Source organism: Eschrichtius robustus, chromosome 13, assembly GCF_028021215.1.
Source record: "Eschrichtius robustus isolate mEscRob2 chromosome 13, mEscRob2.pri, whole genome shotgun sequence".
Classification (NCBI taxonomy): Eukaryota; Metazoa; Chordata; class Mammalia; order Artiodactyla; family Eschrichtiidae; genus Eschrichtius; species Eschrichtius robustus.
Genome location: NC_090836.1, coordinates 39,703,253 through 39,722,235, shown reverse-complemented (window position 1 = coordinate 39,722,235; position 18,983 = coordinate 39,703,253). Strand labels below are relative to the sequence as shown.

The following is an 18,983-nucleotide window of genomic DNA, read 5'->3' as shown; positions in this document are numbered from 1 at the left end:
AAACTAACAATGAAAAAAGCTTGTGTAACTCTATCAATATCAGCCAATGTGAACTTTAAGATAAGTAACATTATTAGAGATAAAGACAGACAGTTTATAATTGTAAATGGGGCTATCCAATAGGAAGATATTACACCTTCTCTATGCACTCAGTAGCATTGCTTCAAAATAAATCAAACCAAAATGGACAGAACAAAAAGGGAAAATGTTCAAATGAACATCACAGTGGGAGGCATTAACATATCTTTCTCAATAGCTGGTAGGACAAGCCAAAAATAAAAAATCAGTAAGGATATAGAAGATATTAACAGTACAATTAGCAAGCCTGATCTAGTTGCCATGCATGTAAAATTACACCTATTAATGACCAATTCATATTTGTTTCAAATGTACATGGAACATTTATTAAAATCAATGTACTGTAATATAAAGTCTCAATAATTTCAAAATGTTGACATATTTAAGAATATCTTCAGTAACCACCATGGAGTTGAACTAGAGATCAATAACGAAAATAGAAAAAAACCAACTGCTAAAAATTAAACAATACACTCTAAATAATCCATGGGATGAAGAAGAAAATAGAAAATATTTTAAACTGAATAATTAAAAATACATTTCAAAGCTTATGGGAAGAATTAAAATGATGCTTAGAAGGAAATATATAGCCTTAAAAGCATATAGTAGAAAAGAAAAAAGTCTTAAAATCAATGATTTAAGTATTAATCTCAAGAAACTAGAAAAAGAGCAGCGATCAAACCTAAGGAAATAAATGATAGAGACAACAACTGAAATCAAGGAAATAATAATCCAACATATAATAGAAAAAAATCAACAAATCCAAAAACTGGCTTTGAAAAGATTAACAAAATTAATAAAACCAAGACTGAAAAAGAAAAGTAGAAAACCCACAAATCAGCAACAACAGCAATAAAAGGGAGGATATAACTATTGATTGCACAATATAAGTATTCCAAAAACAACTTTATGCAGATAAACTTGACAATTTACATGAAATAGGCAAATCTGTTGAAGAACACACCTTACCAAAGCTGATAGAAGAAGTAGAAAACATGAATAGTTCTGTGTATATTTTAAAAATTTGAACCCATTATTTAAAATCCATTCCCCAAAGAAAAGTCTAGGCCCAGAGAGCTTATCAATGAATTTTCCAAAAATTTAAGGAAAAATAACACATGTAATTCTTCATGAAGACAGAAACAGAAGCAGAACTTCCAGACTTTTAAAAAATGAAAATAGCATGAACTTGATTTTAAAACTCTGACAAGCATTCTGAGAAAATTGCAAACCCATCTTTCTCATAAACATTATTTAAAAATTCTTAACAGAATACTAGGAAATCAAATCCAGTGATATAGTAAACTGAGGACAGTTTAGTCTAGGTGGGCAAGCAGGTTTAACATTCAAATATCATAAACTCAGTTAACCACATTCATAAAAAGGAGTAAAATCACATGATCATATCAAATGCAGAAAAAGTATTTGATAAAGTCAACATTTACTTGTGATGGAAACTTTTAGCCAAGTAAGAATAGAACTGCCTTAATGTGATAAAGAATATTTACAAATTACCCACAGCAAACATCATTTTCACTGAAAATGAAACTTTCACTGAAACCTTCTCCCTAATATTGGGACTGGGTCAAGAATGGCCACATTGTAACTGGAGGTCTAACTGGGGCAAAAGGCAAGAGGAAGAAATAAAAGTCATGGAGATTGAAAAGGAAGAAATTAAACTGTCATTTCCAGACAGTATGATCATGCACATAGAAAATTTCTAAAAAATCTATAGACAAATTCTTAGAATTAATAAGAGAATGTAAGAAGGACGCTGGATATAAAGTCAATATACAAAAATTAGTTGCTATAGACTGTTTGTGTTCCCTCCAAAATTCATAGTTTGAAATCCTAACCCCAAAGGTGAGGGTATTAGGAGATGGGGCCTTTGGGCTCTGCCCTCATGAATGGGATTAGCGCTCTTACAACAGAGTCTCCAGAGGGATCCCTAACCCCTTCCACAATGTGAGAACACAGGGAAAAGCCACTGTATACGTATGAAGAAGATGGCCCTCACCAGACACCAAATCTGCTGGCACCTTGATCTTGGACTTTCCAGCTTCCAGAATTGTGAGATATAAATTTATGTTGTCTATAAGCCACCGAGTTTATGGTATCTTGTTATAGCAGTCTGAGCTGATTATGACATGAGTCATAGTTGTATATACTGGCAATAAACAAATAGAAAATAAAACATTTATAATAGCATCCCAAAACTCAAACACTTAGAAATAAATCTCATTAAAGACGTGCAGGACCTCTAAACTAAAAATTAGAAAATATTATCGAGAAAAAATAAAGGAGAGCCAAATAAATGGACTTGTTATGGATTGGGTGACTCAATATTGTAAAGATATAAGTTCTCTCCAAATTATTACGTACTTCTATGTACTCTCAACCAAAATCCAAACCATGGGATATTTTTCCCAGAAATGTACAAATCAATTCTAAAATTCATATGGAAATGCAAAAGGCCAAAAATAGCCAAGGTATTCTTGAAAAGAACAAATGTGAAGGACGTATACTATATCAGGAACTATTAATATAAAGCTAAACTGTGTGATACTAGTACATGACCAGATAACTGTCCAATGGAACAGACCCACACATATATGATCACATGATTTACGACAAAATGACCATGCAATTCAGTAAAGGAAAAAGGTGGTCTTTTCAAAAAATTATGCTGGGTCAATTGGATATCCATATGGGGAAAAAATGTCTATTGACTTCTACCTCACTTTACACACAAGGATCAATTCCAGGTGTGTCAGTCCGTTCGGGCTGCTATAACAAAAATACCATAAACTTTGGCGTCTGGTGAGGGCCTGCTGCCTCATTCATGGATGGTGTCTTGTTGCTATGACCTCACATGGCAAAGAGGATAGGGATCTCTCTGGAGCCTAAGCATCTCCCAATGCCCCACCTCTTAATACCATTACCTTGGGGGTTGAGATTTCAACATATGAGTTTGGGGCAGAACACAGATATTCAGACCATAGCAAGATGGATTGGAGAACTCAGACCATAGCAAGATTGGATTGGAGAAATAAATTAAAAGATAAAACAATAAAGCTTTTAGAGGGAAGCATCTTCATGACCTTGGACTAGGCAATGCTTTTTAAAATAAGAAATAAAAAAGAAGGAAAATAAAAAAAAAAATTGTGATAAACTTGACCATATTAAAACTAAGAACTTATGTTCACCCAAAGTGAGTAAAACAGCAAACTACAGGGTGGGATAAAATGTTAAACATATATATTTATACACACTTAGGTAATATATATGATAAAAAACACAGATCCAGAATTCTTAGAAAGCTCCTACAAACCAATAAGATAAAGATGGACAGTTCAACAGCAAAATGGGCAAAAGACTTATAAAAGAGGATATGTAAATGGCCAATAAACATATGAAAAATTGCCCCTGAGTTTATTAGTCATCAGGGAAATGTAAATTAAAGGCACAATGAAATATTAAGACCTACCCACCAAAATGGTTAAGATGAAAATGATGGAGAATAGTTAAGTGTTGATAAAGATGTGGAGGAATAGGAATTCTCATAAACCGCTTGTGGGAGAATACTTTGGTACAACCACTTTGGAAAACTGGCAGTTACTGCTAAAGTTGCATATGTGCATAACCTGTGATCCAGTGAACACATTTCCAGGTTATACCCAATAGAATTTTGTGCAGATGTTTATCCAAAGACATGTATTAGAATGTTCATGGCAACAGTACTCGTAATAGGCAAAAATTGGAAACTACCCGTAAGTCCATCAAAAATAAAATGGTTAAATAGTGATATAGTCACACAGTGGAATACTACATAGCTGTGAGAATAATCTACTACTACATGCAAAAATGTGGATGAAACTCTCAAGCATAGAGATGAGCAACAGAAGCCAGACAAGAAGAGTATATATTTCATGTATACAGTGTATCAGAACAGGCAGAACTAATCCAGCCGTCATGAGAGTGGTTATCGTTGGGCATTTAGAGACTGGAAGGGAACATGGGACCTAGTGGGTGCTGGTAAATGTTCTGTTCCTCGATTTGGGGGACTTTGCCCTTGTTTTGTTAATCCTCTTCTGTACGTGCTACATGATTCTTATCTCATGACTGTCTCTGCCGGAACATTTTCTTTTCCTTCAAAATGGTTGGACAGAACTCAATTTCTGCTTATGTAATTATTCAGTTTACTTTCAATGTGCATATTTACCATTATGTTTTATTGAGGTTCTGCAAAACGCCTGCTTCTCAGGATTATTTCTGGAGGCTGACTTTTTTTTCTCCAGGTAGCTCCGCAGCTTTCTGAGAACTCTTTCTGATGAGTTCTGTGTTCTTTGTCCATCTGCCTCTCTTCTGATCACCATTCTGCCTTATTTATTGTTGTTCTGCCTTTGCTACTCTGTTACTGTACTGATGAAGAAAGAGGGAGAGATTATCTTTAATAGGAAGAGTAATTTTCTGATTGGGGCAGAGTCATGATGTCATTGTATTTCTTGTGTAATTTAAGATTTCACTGATTAACTGCTTGGCATATTCTGCCCAGGGATGACAGTGCCATGTCCAGCCAACCTGAATATGTGGACTTGTTGGCAGACATACCTCTCCTGTGGCAATGGATTTGTCATGCTTGATACCACTAATCATTAAACTCATCAAACTAACTACTCTTCTCTTCTATTTCGCACTCAGTAAATTTGTTTGTGATTATAAACTTGGCTTCCCAAAGCTTTCTTATAGGCAGAAACTATGATTAGGACCATATCAAGTTCTGATCCACTTGATTTTTGCTGTAAATTCACAGGTAGGTATTCTTTTGGTTTATATTATAAATCTTTCTCCACACAACAAATTAACTCTGGGACATCAAAAATATCAAGCTTGGACCTGCCAACCTGGGCTGTGTTGATGCTTTCAAGGTAGTCCATCTGGAGAGCCCACCATCCAGCTTTCCCCCCCAGGCACACCCTGCAAACAAGCAAACAAACACATTTGATACTCATTGTGTCACTGTTATTCTGCTTATGAAAATAGAACTAAGGTGCTCAGTGCCAGCAAAGGAGATTTAGGAAAGAGGAGTTCAGATGTCCAACAGTTCTAATAAATATAACTGAGTAAATAAAAAATTCCACATTGAGATAAATGTGGACAGCTGCCACAATAGCATGTTTTTCCATCATCCTGCTGTTTCTGTAAAGTAGGAAATGTCAGTGAGCTGACTCATCCTCCAGCAACTTGTTCAGATTGGCACCTGACCTCTTCTACATAACTGCTTCCAAGGAAAGCTTCCTTAGTTTCCTACCATGCATTTCTATCACAGTGCAAGAGGCAAGCAGCAGCATGTCAAAACTGCTCTCCAGAGAGAGTGATTATTATTATTTTTTAATTTTGTTTTTCCCTGTAGTTCAAAACCCCTTTGGGTACCCTCCAGTGTGTATTGACATTGCCAGTCATCTCTGCTAACTAAAGGTCTTCACCCAGGATGTTCCCCACAACCTGCCAGCTTCAATTCCCCTGGGGCTTTGGGCAGCCCAGGCGCGCACACTGGCGGCTCATTCCCATCTGCAGCAGCTGAGAGTACCATGGAGAGTAAGGCAGGGCTGAGCGAACAACGGGTTCTTCAAACGAGGACCAAATGAAGACCTGTTGTGCTCTGGTACAGCCCGGCTCAGGGGAGCCACATAATTAGTACAAACATCACCTCTCCAGATCTGTTTATTTTGTACACAAACCTAGCTTTGGTTCCATTAGGTTCAACAAACATTTGTTAAACATCTGTGCTGTGTCAGATCACATCCAAGGCACAAGGGCAATAAGGCTGAACAACATATGAACAGGACTCACTGTAATACTCTTTTACAGCTTTATAGTTCCCAAAGCACTTTTCACGTGTCTCATCTCCATCAGCCTCGTGAACTCACATAGAGCCTACATGGGTACTGCATTTCCATTTCACAATTGGGAGACTTCAGAGTCTGAAAGACCAGGTCAACTTCCCTAAGGTCACACAGTTAGTGCATGTAAGTTCTGGCGCCAGAACCCAGAGATATGATTCTTTATTCAATGCTCAATTTTACCACATTGCCCTTTTTTTTTTATACATTGCCATTTGGCATACAATTAGAGGATGTTTCAGACCCTTTGCACATGTCAGGAGAGAGATGTTACTTTCCTTGCTTGTAATTCTCCATTGTGAATGCCGTGGATAAAATGAGCCAGAAGGATTCATATTATTGTTGCTTAATTCCGAGAGTTCATTTTCATCTCTGACCATTCAAATAGTTTCTCCTGAATTATGTTTTTATTTGTATCCAAATCACTCTGTTGAATCAGCTACTTGGTCAACCAAGAAATGGTTGACCTAAAATTAGAAAAAGTGAGTAAGACCTAAAATTCTGCTTGTATTGGAATTTTCAGTGCCCAAAGTACATATTTTCTGTTGCAAATATTTTAGCTCTTGGTTATATCCAATTTGAAATTGAATTATATACTGTCTTATATCCTGTAATTATTCTAATAACACTACAAATTCCTAGAGGAGGGCAACCATATCGTGGGTCTGGGAGTGTGGCCAGAACTAACAATATTTGCTGAACGGAATTTAAATTATGGCTGACCCTTCTACTCCGTAATGGGCAGCATTAGAGTTAATGGTTGAGCATGAGATCAGAGCAAGGCAGACTTGGGTGACAGATATGGTTCTACCACTAATCTTGGGCAAGTTATATAAGTCAACTAAGCCCCACTGCCCTCATTAGAAGATGGGGATGTTAATGGCCGTCTCTTAGGACCCTTGTAAGAATTAAATGAGAAGCCTGGCAGATGGTGAGAATGAATGTTGGGTCTTATTATCAAGCCCACTTCCTTGGATCTTTCCAGAGGTCCTTCTGCCTTCCTCCATTTGAATACAATGTTTCTTTTCACGAGCACAGACTGAAAGGGCAGAGCTCCAGAGCCAATTACTCACGGAGCATTCACCAGAGAGGGCCTTGGATTTGCTGAAAATAATTGAATTAGTATTTGCAACAGTGCTGGTTATATAATAGAGTGCTTATTATTTTCTCTCTCAATTTTATGTTACTCTATTTTGTGTCAACGTTGACTAGCAAATAACGATTGCTTCCAATCAGATAGTTCCTTGAATAATCAAGTATCACCTTAACAAAGGTATGATAAATTAATTACTGCTACAGGAAATCATATTTTTTAAAGGACATAAAACTGGAGTCTGAATGCTTCATCTAGTTCTCTAAACTGGGTTTGTTACAAATTATCCATATTTTTCAGAGAGAGAAAATTAGCCCCAGTTTTGAGAGATATAACAGCATTTAAGAATTCAAATAGACGATCCCTTCAGGCTAATAATAAGCAAAGTGAAAATTAGAGCACCTACCATTTCTGACCAGTCATAAATGGAACCGCAATGCTAGACGTATGGCTTTAAGACTGAATTTTATAAAGCAAATTGTCATCTGCTTATTTCATTCCTAAGGCTGAGAATTCAGAGTATTTTTTTTAAAAAAAAGAAAGAAAAGAAAGGTCTGCTTGTTTCTCTTGTTACATAATTACGACAAAGAGACAACCATCCTTTTGCAACATTCTCAGTTTCCTCACAACAATGGATTTATTCTTTCAGCAAAAATAAATTTACCAGTAAGATTATAGATGGCATTCTCTGATTCTTTACAGTTTTTCTGTATCTTCCACTTCCCCTACAAGGAATGCATAGTACTTTTAGGATTAGGGAAAAAGGTTTTTAGTTGTTACTTTTTTGTTGTTTCTCATTGAAAAACCAATGGTGGTATGGGGCAGGGGACCATCCTCCTTACAAAGGCTGGTCTAAAAATGTTTTGTGAGAGGGAAGGAGTCACAACTGCTGGGAGTTGATCCCAACCAAGGATGTTGAGTTGCAAACCTGGGAATATGGACAGTTGGCCAACAAGAAATATGTGAGTGACTATATGTGCCTCATTCTAGTAAGACTTGTGAGCTACAGTAGCCCTTGTGTATTGCTAAAGTTCTCAGGCTAAAGAATAGTGCCTGGAACATAGCAGATGCTCAGAAAATATTTGCCAAATAAATGACAGCTGTGCTAAGAGGGGACAGCAATTATTATCGCAAACCAGGGGAAATCCGAGTCACTTCCTGACTGAGAAGCCAGAAGAGGGTTTGTTCTCTAAAACTAGAGCTGCTGAATATTAAGTAGTAATCACAATAAAGAAGAAACACTGATGCACATGACTTAGTCGTCGGTACCGTTAAAGAATGATAAGTTGTCTCTGTGATTTTTCTTATCACAAAAGCATTGCAGAAAAATAGAAAATGCAGATAAGAGAAGAAAGACTGCTAGGTTGCTATAATCACACAGGGGCTTGATACTTTCATAATTGAAGACTCTGGACAAATGGGACTTCCGGCCTCAAGGCTGACAACGGCAGGGGCAAATGCCCCACGTCTAAGCTCAAGTGCAACTAACCCAACTATGCAAGACTTTCAAAGGGATGATCCCAACTGGCCCTACAACCTTTAGCCAAAAAAACCCATCCAAACCTTGAAAACACTATGCTAAGCGAAAGAAGTCAGGCACAAAAGGCCACATCTTGTATGATTCCATTTATATGAAATGTTCAGAATAAGCAAATCCATAGGGACAGAAGGTAAATTAGTGGTTGCCAGGGGCTGGGAGGAGGGGAACTGGGAGTGACTGCTTAATGGGTCCAGGGCTTCTTTCGGGAAGTGATGAAATTATTCCGGAGTTAGATCGTGGTGATGGCTGCACGACATTAACCGCTGAAGAGTATACTTTCAAATGGTCAAAACAGTGAATTCTGTTTACGTGAATTTTATTTCAGCTAAATTAAAAAGAACAACAGCAAAGATCCTATCCAGTCCGTGTCCATGAAGACAGGAGACAGAAAGAGCAGATGGGTGAATGGTGATTGCTTGAAGAGTTGCCCCACTGTGGGCTCTCCCTGGGGAGGGTATGTGGGTACTTCTTGCATGCTCCGTCTCCACTCCCTGCCCCATTTCTAGCCTATGGAGCTTCCAAAGAATCCAGCCACATGCCACCTGGAGTTAAGAGAGCACAGCGGCTGGAGCTCAAGTCTCCATAAGGCCAGAGACATAGTACTGGGTTCGAGATCTGCTTCTACCTTAAATCTTGGGCAATTTACAAAAACCAGCTGGAACAGGTCAAAGGTCTGTTGCAGGAGTGGAGTGCAATTCCAGAGCTGGTGAGCAACGTTATGTTTTCTGCGGGCCTAGGCTGCAGTCACATTGCAAAAACCCTACCAAGAGTGCTGCCCCCAGAGTGGGCTCTCAGCAGAAAGCTTCCGCTTGCAACAATCAGGCTCCTGCAGAGCTAGATACTCCTGTGAGCTGTCCCTGAAGAACACCCGATGTGTTCCAAGGTTAAAAAAAGAGACAACTTACATGAAAAGATGCTCAACATCACTAATTATTAGAGAAATGAAAATCAAAACTACAAGGAGGTACCACCGCACACTGGTCAGAATGGCCATCATCAAAAAGACTACAAATAATAAACGCTGAAGATGGTGTGGAGAAAAGGAAACCCTTCTACACTGTTGGTTGGAATGTAAATTGGTGCACCCACTATGGAAAATAGTATGAAGGTTCCCTAAGAAACTAAAAATAGAGTTGCCATATGATCCAGCAATTCCACTCTTGGGCATATATCTGGAGAAAAATATAATTCAAAAAGATACATGCGGGCTTCCCTGGTGGCACAGTGGTTAAGAATCTGCCTGCCAATGCAGGGGACACGGGTTCGAGCCCTGGTCCCGGAAGATCCCACATGCCGCGGAGCAACTAAGCCCGTGCGCCACAACTACTGAGCCTGGCTCTAGAGCCTGCGTGCCACAACTACTGAGCCCACGTGCCACAACTACTGAAGCCTGCATGCCTAGATCCTGTGCTCCACAACAAGAGAAGCTACCGCAATGAGAAGCCCGCGCACCACGACGAAGAGTAGCCCCCGCTCGCCACAAGTAGAGAAAGCCCGCATGCAGCAACAAAGACCCAACACAGCCAAAGATAAATAAATAAAATTATTAGAAAAAAAAAAGATACATGCACCCCAGTGTTCATAGGAGCACTATTTACAATAGCCAAGATATGGAAGCAACCCAAGTCCCCATCAACAGATGATTGGCTTAAGAAGATGTGGCATACACACACACACACACACACACACACACACACACACACAATGGAATATTACTCAGCCATAAAAAAGAATGAAATAACGCTATTTGTAGCAACATGGATGGACCTAGATATTATCATACTAAGTGAAGTAAGACAGAAAGAGAAAGACAAACACCATATGATATCATTTATACGTGGAATCTAAAATATGACACAAAAGAACTTATCTGTGAAACAGAAACAGACTCACAGACATAGAGAACAGATTTATGGTTGCTAAAGGGGAGGGAGGTGGGGAGGGATGGACTGGGAGTTTGGAGTTAGCAGATGCAAGCTATCAATATTATATATAGAGTGGATACACAACAAGGTCCTACAGTATACCACAGGGAGCTATATTCAATATCCTGTGATAGACCATAACGGAAAAGAAAGAAAAAGTGTATATATATATGTATAACTGAATCACTTTGCTGTACAGAAGAAATTAACACAACATTGTAAATCAACTATACTTGAATAAAACAAAATTTTAAAAAAAGAGGCAACTTTAGATTGGTGTCCCAACTACACTTGATTACAGGAGGCGTCCTAGAGTCAAATGAGACACAGAATGTGAAAGCCCCTCATAGCATATAAAGTGCTATTAAAGTGTTCATTATTAGTAAAAATGACTCCAAATCATCTAACTAGTGCTGTAACAATTTCTTGTCTCATATACCTAATTCCTTACATCTTTGATTACAACCTGAGAAATTCTGGAAATCATAGGGCTAGAAAATGCCCTGGGATTTCATCTAGTCAAATCCCTGCCCCCAGGCAGGAGTTACTTCCAATCCCAGCCAGACACTCAAAGGACCACACATGCCTAAGCACACTAGATTCAGAATCACATCAAGTGTCAATTCACTTTCTCCTATCCGTTGGAGTCATTACTGAATGGTCAAAAAAACCAATAGATTATGCCATGTGGAAAAGACCAGAGAAATATCTATGTGTCCTATTTTAAACTCCTGAGAAGGCAACTCAACCATCTGTCTTGGCAACCCATTGCAGGCTGGAACTACCCTGTCAAAAACGTCTCTCTTCTGTTTAATCTAAATCCTTCAAGTGGCGCTTCAAGCTAATTTTGTCCCATTCCATTTTCAGATAATTTGGAACACAGTTGTTTACCATCTGGGTTATAGGATTATACAATGTCACAGGGTTTTGGTGAGCCGTAAACAAAATAATGCATGTAAAACACAGAGCTCAGATCTGGCACATAATAGCCCAATACATATTTATTTATTATTACCATCATTATATTTACTAGGACTCTTTCAGTCACAAGTGACATCAACACAACTCAAAATAATTTAAGCAAAGGAGGAGCAGGAGGAAGAGGAGGAGGAGGGGAGGGGGAGAAGAAGAAGAAAAAGAAAAAGGATGCGGGGTGGAGAATGTAATTAGAAAGGAAGTAAAATTGTGCAGTGGCCTTCAGGCACTGTGGGATCCAGGCCTCAAATAACGTTTGCAGGGCTCGTCTTTTCCTCTCTTCTGTTTTTCAGAAAAGCTTTTTGAAGTATAAAGAGCAGGAGGGCAATGAGCAGATTCAGGTCAGGTGAGCCTAGAATAGGTTCTCCCTTCAGCAGCTGATTCATCAAAAATTCCTTCAATGACAAGCAAGTGTCAAGCAGGGTTCTAGAAGCTAAGAAAAGAGCAGTGTCCAAGACATAACATTTTACCCTTGTGGAATATACCTTCGAGTGGGAAGAGTGGATCTGGTAGAAGAAGGGGAAGGGATGCCAGAAAGATATAAAGTTATCCTCCACAAAGTAAGGTCTCAACTTAATACCATTATTACGGTCAACTCTTAGCTTTCTCTTCACCAAGCCAAGTAAACCCATCCCTTTCAAAACTCTTTTCCCCTTGGCAAATGTGCAGAATCCCAAAAATCAGGTCTCTAAATAGATAAATAAACTTGCCTGTGGATTTGAGTGCATGTAGTTTATTTAGGTTGTGTAACCTTTGCATAATATTTCTAAGATGTGCCTTCAGCCCTAATAACATAACATTACCATTCTGTTTCCATTTTTGAAAGTCACTTAAAAAAAAATTAATTAATTAATTTTATTTTTGGCTGTGTTGGGTCCTCGATGCTGCGCGAGGGCTTTCTTTTAGTTGTGGCGAGCGGGGGCTACCCTCTGTTGCGGTGCGTGGGTTTCTCATTACAGTGACCTCCTTGTTGCAGAGCACGGGCTCTAAGGCGCACGGGCTTCCGTAGTTGTGGCCTGCGGGCTCCAGAGCACAGGCTCAGTAGTTGTGGCGCACGGGCTTAGTTGCTCCGCGGCATGTGGGATCTTCCCAGACTAGGGCTCAAACCCGTGACCCCTGCATTGGCAGGCGGATTCTTAACCATTGCACCACCAGGGAAGCCCCTAGGGAAGCCCCTGAAGGTCACTTTTCTTTTTAGACTATTTTCCTTTTAAATACAGGTCTTTCTCCCACGTTCATGTTTTCCTTTGAATAGGATGTTAGTTACTTAGTAAAATACTGCAAACACCTGGTCATTTATTAGTCATTTAAAAAGTATACCTCTGAGTAATTTTTACCTCTGAGTAATTTTAATCTATTTCTCTGTGTTAATCATTCTAACTGTAAAAATGAAGGCCTGGAGACCAAGTTTTTTTGAGAACCCAAGGAAGTGTGGCCTAAACTTTAGAAAATCTCAACCTCTTCCTCTCCCCTGGGAGCTCGCAGTAAGGAATGCGTTCCTGAAGCATTTCAGGCTGTAGTCTTATGATAAACTTCAACTTTTCATAAAACTGAAACTAATCTGAATCAAGCTGCTCTCACCTGAAAAATCTTAATTTACCAGTGCTATTTCAGATTCATTCCACAAAAAGCCTAACTAAATTAATGATGCACACAATTCTATTTAAATTTGGCGCTGGCCCAGCAGATCTGTGCTACCACATGAATCCATTAACGGACAATGTAGAGAACAACTCTCACTAGATTCACGGTACCGCAAGTGGGTGTGCGTGTGTGCGTGTGTGTGTGTGTGTGGGGGGGCAGTTGGTTGTCTACATCATCGCTTCTATTTTTTAAGTAATATTACAAGTTATGTGCCCTGCCCCCAACTGTTGTTCTCAATTTGGTCCTCTTTTCAATGTCCCCCTCCCTTCTGCTTTGGTTAATATCTCTTGTCAGGGCAGTAATTTAGTTCTTTTAATCCGGATATAAGGGCTAAATGGGTCAGTTGGCTCAGTCAAATCCCATCGTTAAAAACTGATCTCGGAATCAACCAAAAATGGATTTTTTTTTTTTTTTTCAAAAATGGATTTTTAATCTAAAAGCTCATCAGCTCCACTCCCCTTCCCCCACCTCATTTTGCCTGGTCTTGTCACCTGGCCTTGTCCACCCTGCTTGCAACTTTCCTAGCCTGCCTCTCGCGAAGGGATGAAGAACCTCCGCGCAAGACATCCCTTCTGTCTGAGATCAGTCCTTGTCCGGCGCGAACACATTTTGAAAAAAAAAAAAAAAAGTCTGGTTCTGGGATTTTGTTTTTTTTTCCTTTAAGTTTAATACTCTTATCTTTGCCTTCCAGGCGGAAGGTCGGCTCCAGCCCTTCTTTCCTGAGCTTCTCCTTCGCGAACGGGGGACCATCCCTGTCCCTGATGCTTCCTCGTGAGTTAGGAAAGGGATAGAAATTTCCCAGGGAGGTGCGGAGTGTCCCCGATGCGCTTTCCCGGTTCCTTTCCCCTAGCAGAGATCCTGTTGCACCGGAGGGAACGTGCCTCATTTCTTTGCGCCCCCCCGACCCCAAATGACGGCGGAGACGGAAGGCAGCGTCTGTGTTTGTTTTGTAAACCTTTAAAACCTACTGCACTTAGCGCTTTGCGAGCCCCCTTGGCCTTCGCCCAAAGCAAGCCGTAAAGAGGTCGGGGAGCTCAGCGGACTGGGTGGGAGAGGGAGGCGACCTGCGCTGCCGCGACGAAGTGGGTCTTGAAGGGTGCGACCTCTCCCTCCGGGGCTGGGCGTGTCCCTTAAGCTCCCCCAACCCTGTCACCCTGCTGACCCCGGCTGGGCTCGCGGACGCGATTGGCAGGAGTGCGCGAGCGAGTCCTCACCCCGGGGGACGCCAGCCCCGGCCTCAGGTGTCGACCCCCCGCCCCGCCCGCGCGGCCGCTCTCTAGGGACCCGGGAGTCGGGGGAGGGTGGTGGAAGCGGCGGCGGAGCTGCCGGGTGGGGGCGAAAGGGGCGCCGGCCGCTGCCCCGATGGGCTGCGCCGCCGCCCCCTCCCCGCGCCGCGCGCCCCCGGCCCGCAGCCCGGGAGCTGGTTCCCGCTGGAGGGAGGACGTGCGGGGGCGGGACCGGTCTCCCCGCCCCGCACCCGACCCCCGGCGCGCGGGGATAAAACCCGGCCGGCGCCGCCCGGGAGCCCGGGCCCTGCAGCCTCCCGTGCGCGGAGAGGCGGGGCCGGGTCCGACCCGCTCCCCGCGCCTCCGCCCCTCGGACCAGGCTCTGGGAGCAGGGCGCCCCGCGCGCGGGCACGCGACGGCCAGAGCGCCCAGGCGGTACCTTCAGCAGAGCAATGAAGACAGCCGGGGAGAAGCAACCGCAGCCGGCCGAGACGTTTCCTGCGCCCGGGGTTGCTGCCGCCGCTGCGGCTGCCTGAAACTCCCCAAAGTTGCGAGCCAGCGAGAGGCTGCCGCCCGCCGGGAGCTAAAGGGAAAGGAACTCGTAAGATGCCGGAGTGACAGACGCACAGACCTGCAGAAGACACCACCGTCGGCGGCCTATCCCCGGAGCCCGTGAGGCTTGCCAGCTCTGTGAGTTGCTTTCTCGACGGGTGGCTTGCTAAGTATTTCCGTGTAATTGTTTATAAGATGCGTTTGTATATTTTTGTGACTCTTGGAGAGAGTTAAAAAAAACGACGCAGGATGCACCTTGAAAAACAATTGAGTTTCTGATATTGAGACGGTTGTGTTGATAGAATGGGACTGTAGATGTCTGTAAGCAGGAGCAACCCAGGAAAAATTGCATCCAACGGTAAAAAGGATACATAGGCTCCCCAGTGTGAAAAAAAAAAAAAAAAACCCTCCATTTCAAAAGTTATTGGAAAGAAAGCCAGATATTACTCTTAAGGGTTAACTAGTGCTAGTTAACTTTGCTTTTTTACCCCTCTTTAAATATTGATTGTTTACCAGGTTCACTGGTGGGAGGCTGAGCTGGTGGAAAAGGCGCCTGGAAGAGCCTTAGAGGCGACCATAATGTCTTTACGTTTACACGCACTGCCCACCCTGCCTGGAGTTGTCAGACCGGGCTGCAGGGAACTGCTGTGTTTGTTGGTGATCACGGTGACTGTGAGCCCTGGGGCCTCCGGGGTGTGCCCCACCGCTTGCATCTGTGCCACTGACATCGTCAGCTGCACCAACAAAAACCTGTCCAAGGTGCCTGGGAACCTTTTCAGACTGATCAAGAGACTGGATCTGAGTTATAACAGAATTGGGCTTCTGGATTCTGAGTGGATTCCGGTATCGTTTGTAAAGCTGAACACCCTCATTATTCGGCATAACAACATCACGAGCATTTCTATGGACAGTTTTTCCACCACTCCAAATCTGAAGTGTCTTGACTTATCATCCAACAAGCTGAAGACTGTGAAAAGTGCAGTGTTCCAAGAGTTGAAGGTTCTGGAAGTCCTCCTGCTTTACAACAATCACATTTCCTATCTCGACCCTTCAGCGTTTGGAGGGCTCTCCCAACTGCAAAAACTCTACTTAAGTGGAAACTTTCTCACGCAGTTTCCCATGGATTTGTACGTTGGAAGGTTCAAGCTGGCAGAACTGATGTTTCTAGATGTTTCTTATAACCGGATCTCCTCCCTGCCGATGCATCATATAAATTTAGTGCCAGGAAAGCAGCTGAGAGGCATCTACCTTCATGGAAACCCATTTGTCTGTGACTGTTCCCTTTACTCGTTGCTGATCTTTTGGTATCGCAGGCACTTCAGCTCAGTGATGGATTTTAAGAATGATTATACCTGTTGCTTGTGGTCTGACGCTAGGCACTTCCATCAGGTGCTTCTGCTGCAGGATAGCTTTATGAACTGCTCTGACAGTATCATCAATGGTTCCTTCCGTGCCCTTGGCTTTATTCATGAGGCTCAAGTGGGGGAAAGGCTGATCGTCCACTGTGATAGCAAGACTGGTAACGTGAATACCGATTTCATGTGGGTCGGTCCAGATAACAGAGTGCTGGAGCCCGATAAAGAGATAGAAAACTTTCACGTATTTCCCAATGGAAGTCTGGTTATAGAAAGTCCTCGTTTTGAGGATGCTGGAGTGTATTCCTGTGTTGCAATGAATCGGCCACGTCTGTTAAATGAAACTGTGGATATCACAATAAACGTGAGCAATTTCACCGTAAACAGATCCCATGCTCACGAGGCATTTAACACAGCTTTTACCACTCTTGCAGCCTGTGTGGCCAGCATTGTTTTGGTACTTCTGTACCTCTATCTGACACCGTGTCCCTGCAAGTGTAAACCCAAGAGACGAAAAAATATGCTAAACCAAAGCAATGCCCATGCATCTGTTCTCACTCCTGGCCCTGAAAGCAATGCCCCCGCCGATGAACGGAAGGCAGGGGCCGGGAAAAGAGTGGTGTTCTTGGAACCCCTGAAGGATACTGCGACAGGGCAGAATGGGAAAGTCAGGCTCTTTCCCAGTGAAACGGTCATAGCTGAGGGCATCTTGAAGTCCACGAGGGTGAAATCTGACTCAGATTCAGTCAATTCAGTGTTTTCAGACACACCCTTTGTGGCGTCCACTTAATTTTGTGCCTGTATTTTTGTGATGTAGTGATTGAATCTCTTCATATTCAGCTTTGTGTGTGGTCTGCAGAAATAAACAGCAGGACAGAAATGGGGTTGTTTTGTTTTTCTGAAATACAACCAAAGGGTCTCTTTCCCTGGTTAATAGGAAATGTGCTAAAGCATTTAGGTTTGTGCCAGAGGAAGATGGGGTTGTTTTTCAGAGTTTAAGTTCTAGATAATATCTTAGTCTTTAGCACCACTGATAATTTCAAAGCTGGCCTGGAGGTGATATGACTGACACTGTTCTTTTACTCAGGATTCTTGAAAGAAAAAATAAATTCCAAGTATTAGTATTCTTAAAAAAGAGATTTTACTAACTTATTGGGACCAAAGTTGAGTTATGTTAAAGAAAAGCGTTGTGTTCATTTTTAAAAGATGTAGAAGGAAGAACCAAGCAGCAGTTATTTATAAAGCACAAAGTAAAGTTAGATTTGGGAATAATTCGGTTCATGTCATCATTGCAGACCAGAGTAAATAGACTATCCTGATCAAATTTACTGAGCAGTGCCGCATCCCATATGGTGTTAGATAAATAGTACAGTCAAGGTACATTTGTTTGACTGTCTTCTTCCCATTCTGTACATTTCCTATCTTTGTGCAAAAGATCTTACTGAAAGTTTAAAGCCATCATTATCTGTTGCCATAAATATGTAGGTGTCAGTGCCAGAACGTCTGAGTAACTTCTTCAACCTTTGGTCTAGGAGACTAGGATTTGTTTATATGCTTGTGTGAATGTATGTCTTAAATTATATGAACTGTTAAAGAGATACCACCGTATTGTGCTTTGGACATTTGAATTATTGTAAATATATGTGTTCTGCGACTTGATGTTCTGTTTTATTTGCCTATTTAAAAATATACATCTAAGATGTTTTATGTGATCTGATGTTGCTACTTTTGTGTTAAGCACCCTCTATAGCAAATACCTCTCCAAATTTCTTAGAGTTACAGTACAGAGTTTATTTTTTTTTTTAAAGAGGGAAAAAGGCTCTAAAGTGTCCTACCCAGTTTATACCTTCTATATCACATTTTACTCTGATACCGTTATACATTTCAACGAGGTTTGGAAGATATTTAAGCTCTGATTTTGGAACATGTGAGAGCCCCGGAGACCTCCTCCTTATTCCCATCCCTGCTGTGAGGTAGTCGAGTACCCACTCTTGACCTAGGTTTCCTCAGGTATGAAATGAAGATTTCAGACTAGGTGATGTCTAAGGTTTCTTCTACCCTGGAATTGATGACTTCCTGGTGGTCTTAGCTCCGTTACAGACTTGGACTGGCTCTCTGAAAATGTACCATATGCTGATGGAGGACAGGAATGGGATTGGGACAGACTAGCGTAGCACTGCCTAGCTCCGAGGGGCTATGATTTTGGATCATCAAGTCCAGCTCCTTTCCTTTCTCAGGGATAAATGAAACCCAGAGAGGGTTGTGGGTTGTCTGAGGCCACACAGTGAGTTAGTGACAGGGTTTCGAGGAGAGCTCAGTTTCGGGATTCTTCCTGGCGAAGATAAGAGTCAAAAAGCGGTTATTTTTAACGATGGGGACGGAGAAGGAGCCAAAGAGACAAAAGAGAGGTCAGAAAATGGCAAAGGAGAATGAATCAGGCATGTGTTGTCCCTGGGGCCAAGAGAAGAGAATTTTTAAAAGATGGAAGTAGGCAACAGTTACAAATATTTGGAGAACTGGAGAACCAGATGACGAGGGAAGACTGACTTTGGCAATGGAGGTTTTGGGGGAACTGGGTACTTGGTGACAGCTTGATAAGTGCCAAGCCAGGCTCCCAGTGGCAGACGTTGGTCAGCTGGGGGTTAAGGAGTGGGTGAGCCGTCAGGATGTCTGCGGAGGGAATAGGATATTA

General features: G+C 41.8%; 2 protein-coding genes across 2 annotated transcripts in view; one reads left to right on the top strand and one right to left on the bottom strand.

Moving 5' to 3' along the window:
• PCED1B (PC-esterase domain containing 1B) overlaps positions 1–14,951 on the bottom strand; it is a 146,026-nt gene extending 131,075 nt beyond the window's left edge. The window contains exon 1 of the mRNA XM_068561409.1: positions 14,824–14,951. The gene's annotated coding sequence lies outside the window, so the exon portion shown is untranslated. The remainder of the gene's footprint in view (positions 1–14,823) is intronic.
• Positions 14,731–17,962, top strand: AMIGO2 (adhesion molecule with Ig like domain 2). Its single transcript, XM_068561408.1, has 2 exons — positions 14,731–15,074; positions 15,453–17,962. The coding sequence occupies exon 2, from the start codon at positions 15,516–15,518 to the stop codon at positions 17,079–17,081; it is 1,566 nt and encodes a 521-aa protein (XP_068417509.1). The 5' UTR covers positions 14,731–15,074; positions 15,453–15,515; the 3' UTR covers positions 17,082–17,962.
• The last annotated feature ends 1,021 nt before the right edge of the window (positions 17,963–18,983 follow it).

Bases quoted from the DNA above. Each gene is read 5' to 3' on its own strand.
- AMIGO2 (XM_068561408.1), top strand. From the start codon at position 15,516: ATGTCTTTACGTTTACACGCACTGCCCACCCTGCCTGGAGTTGTCAGA.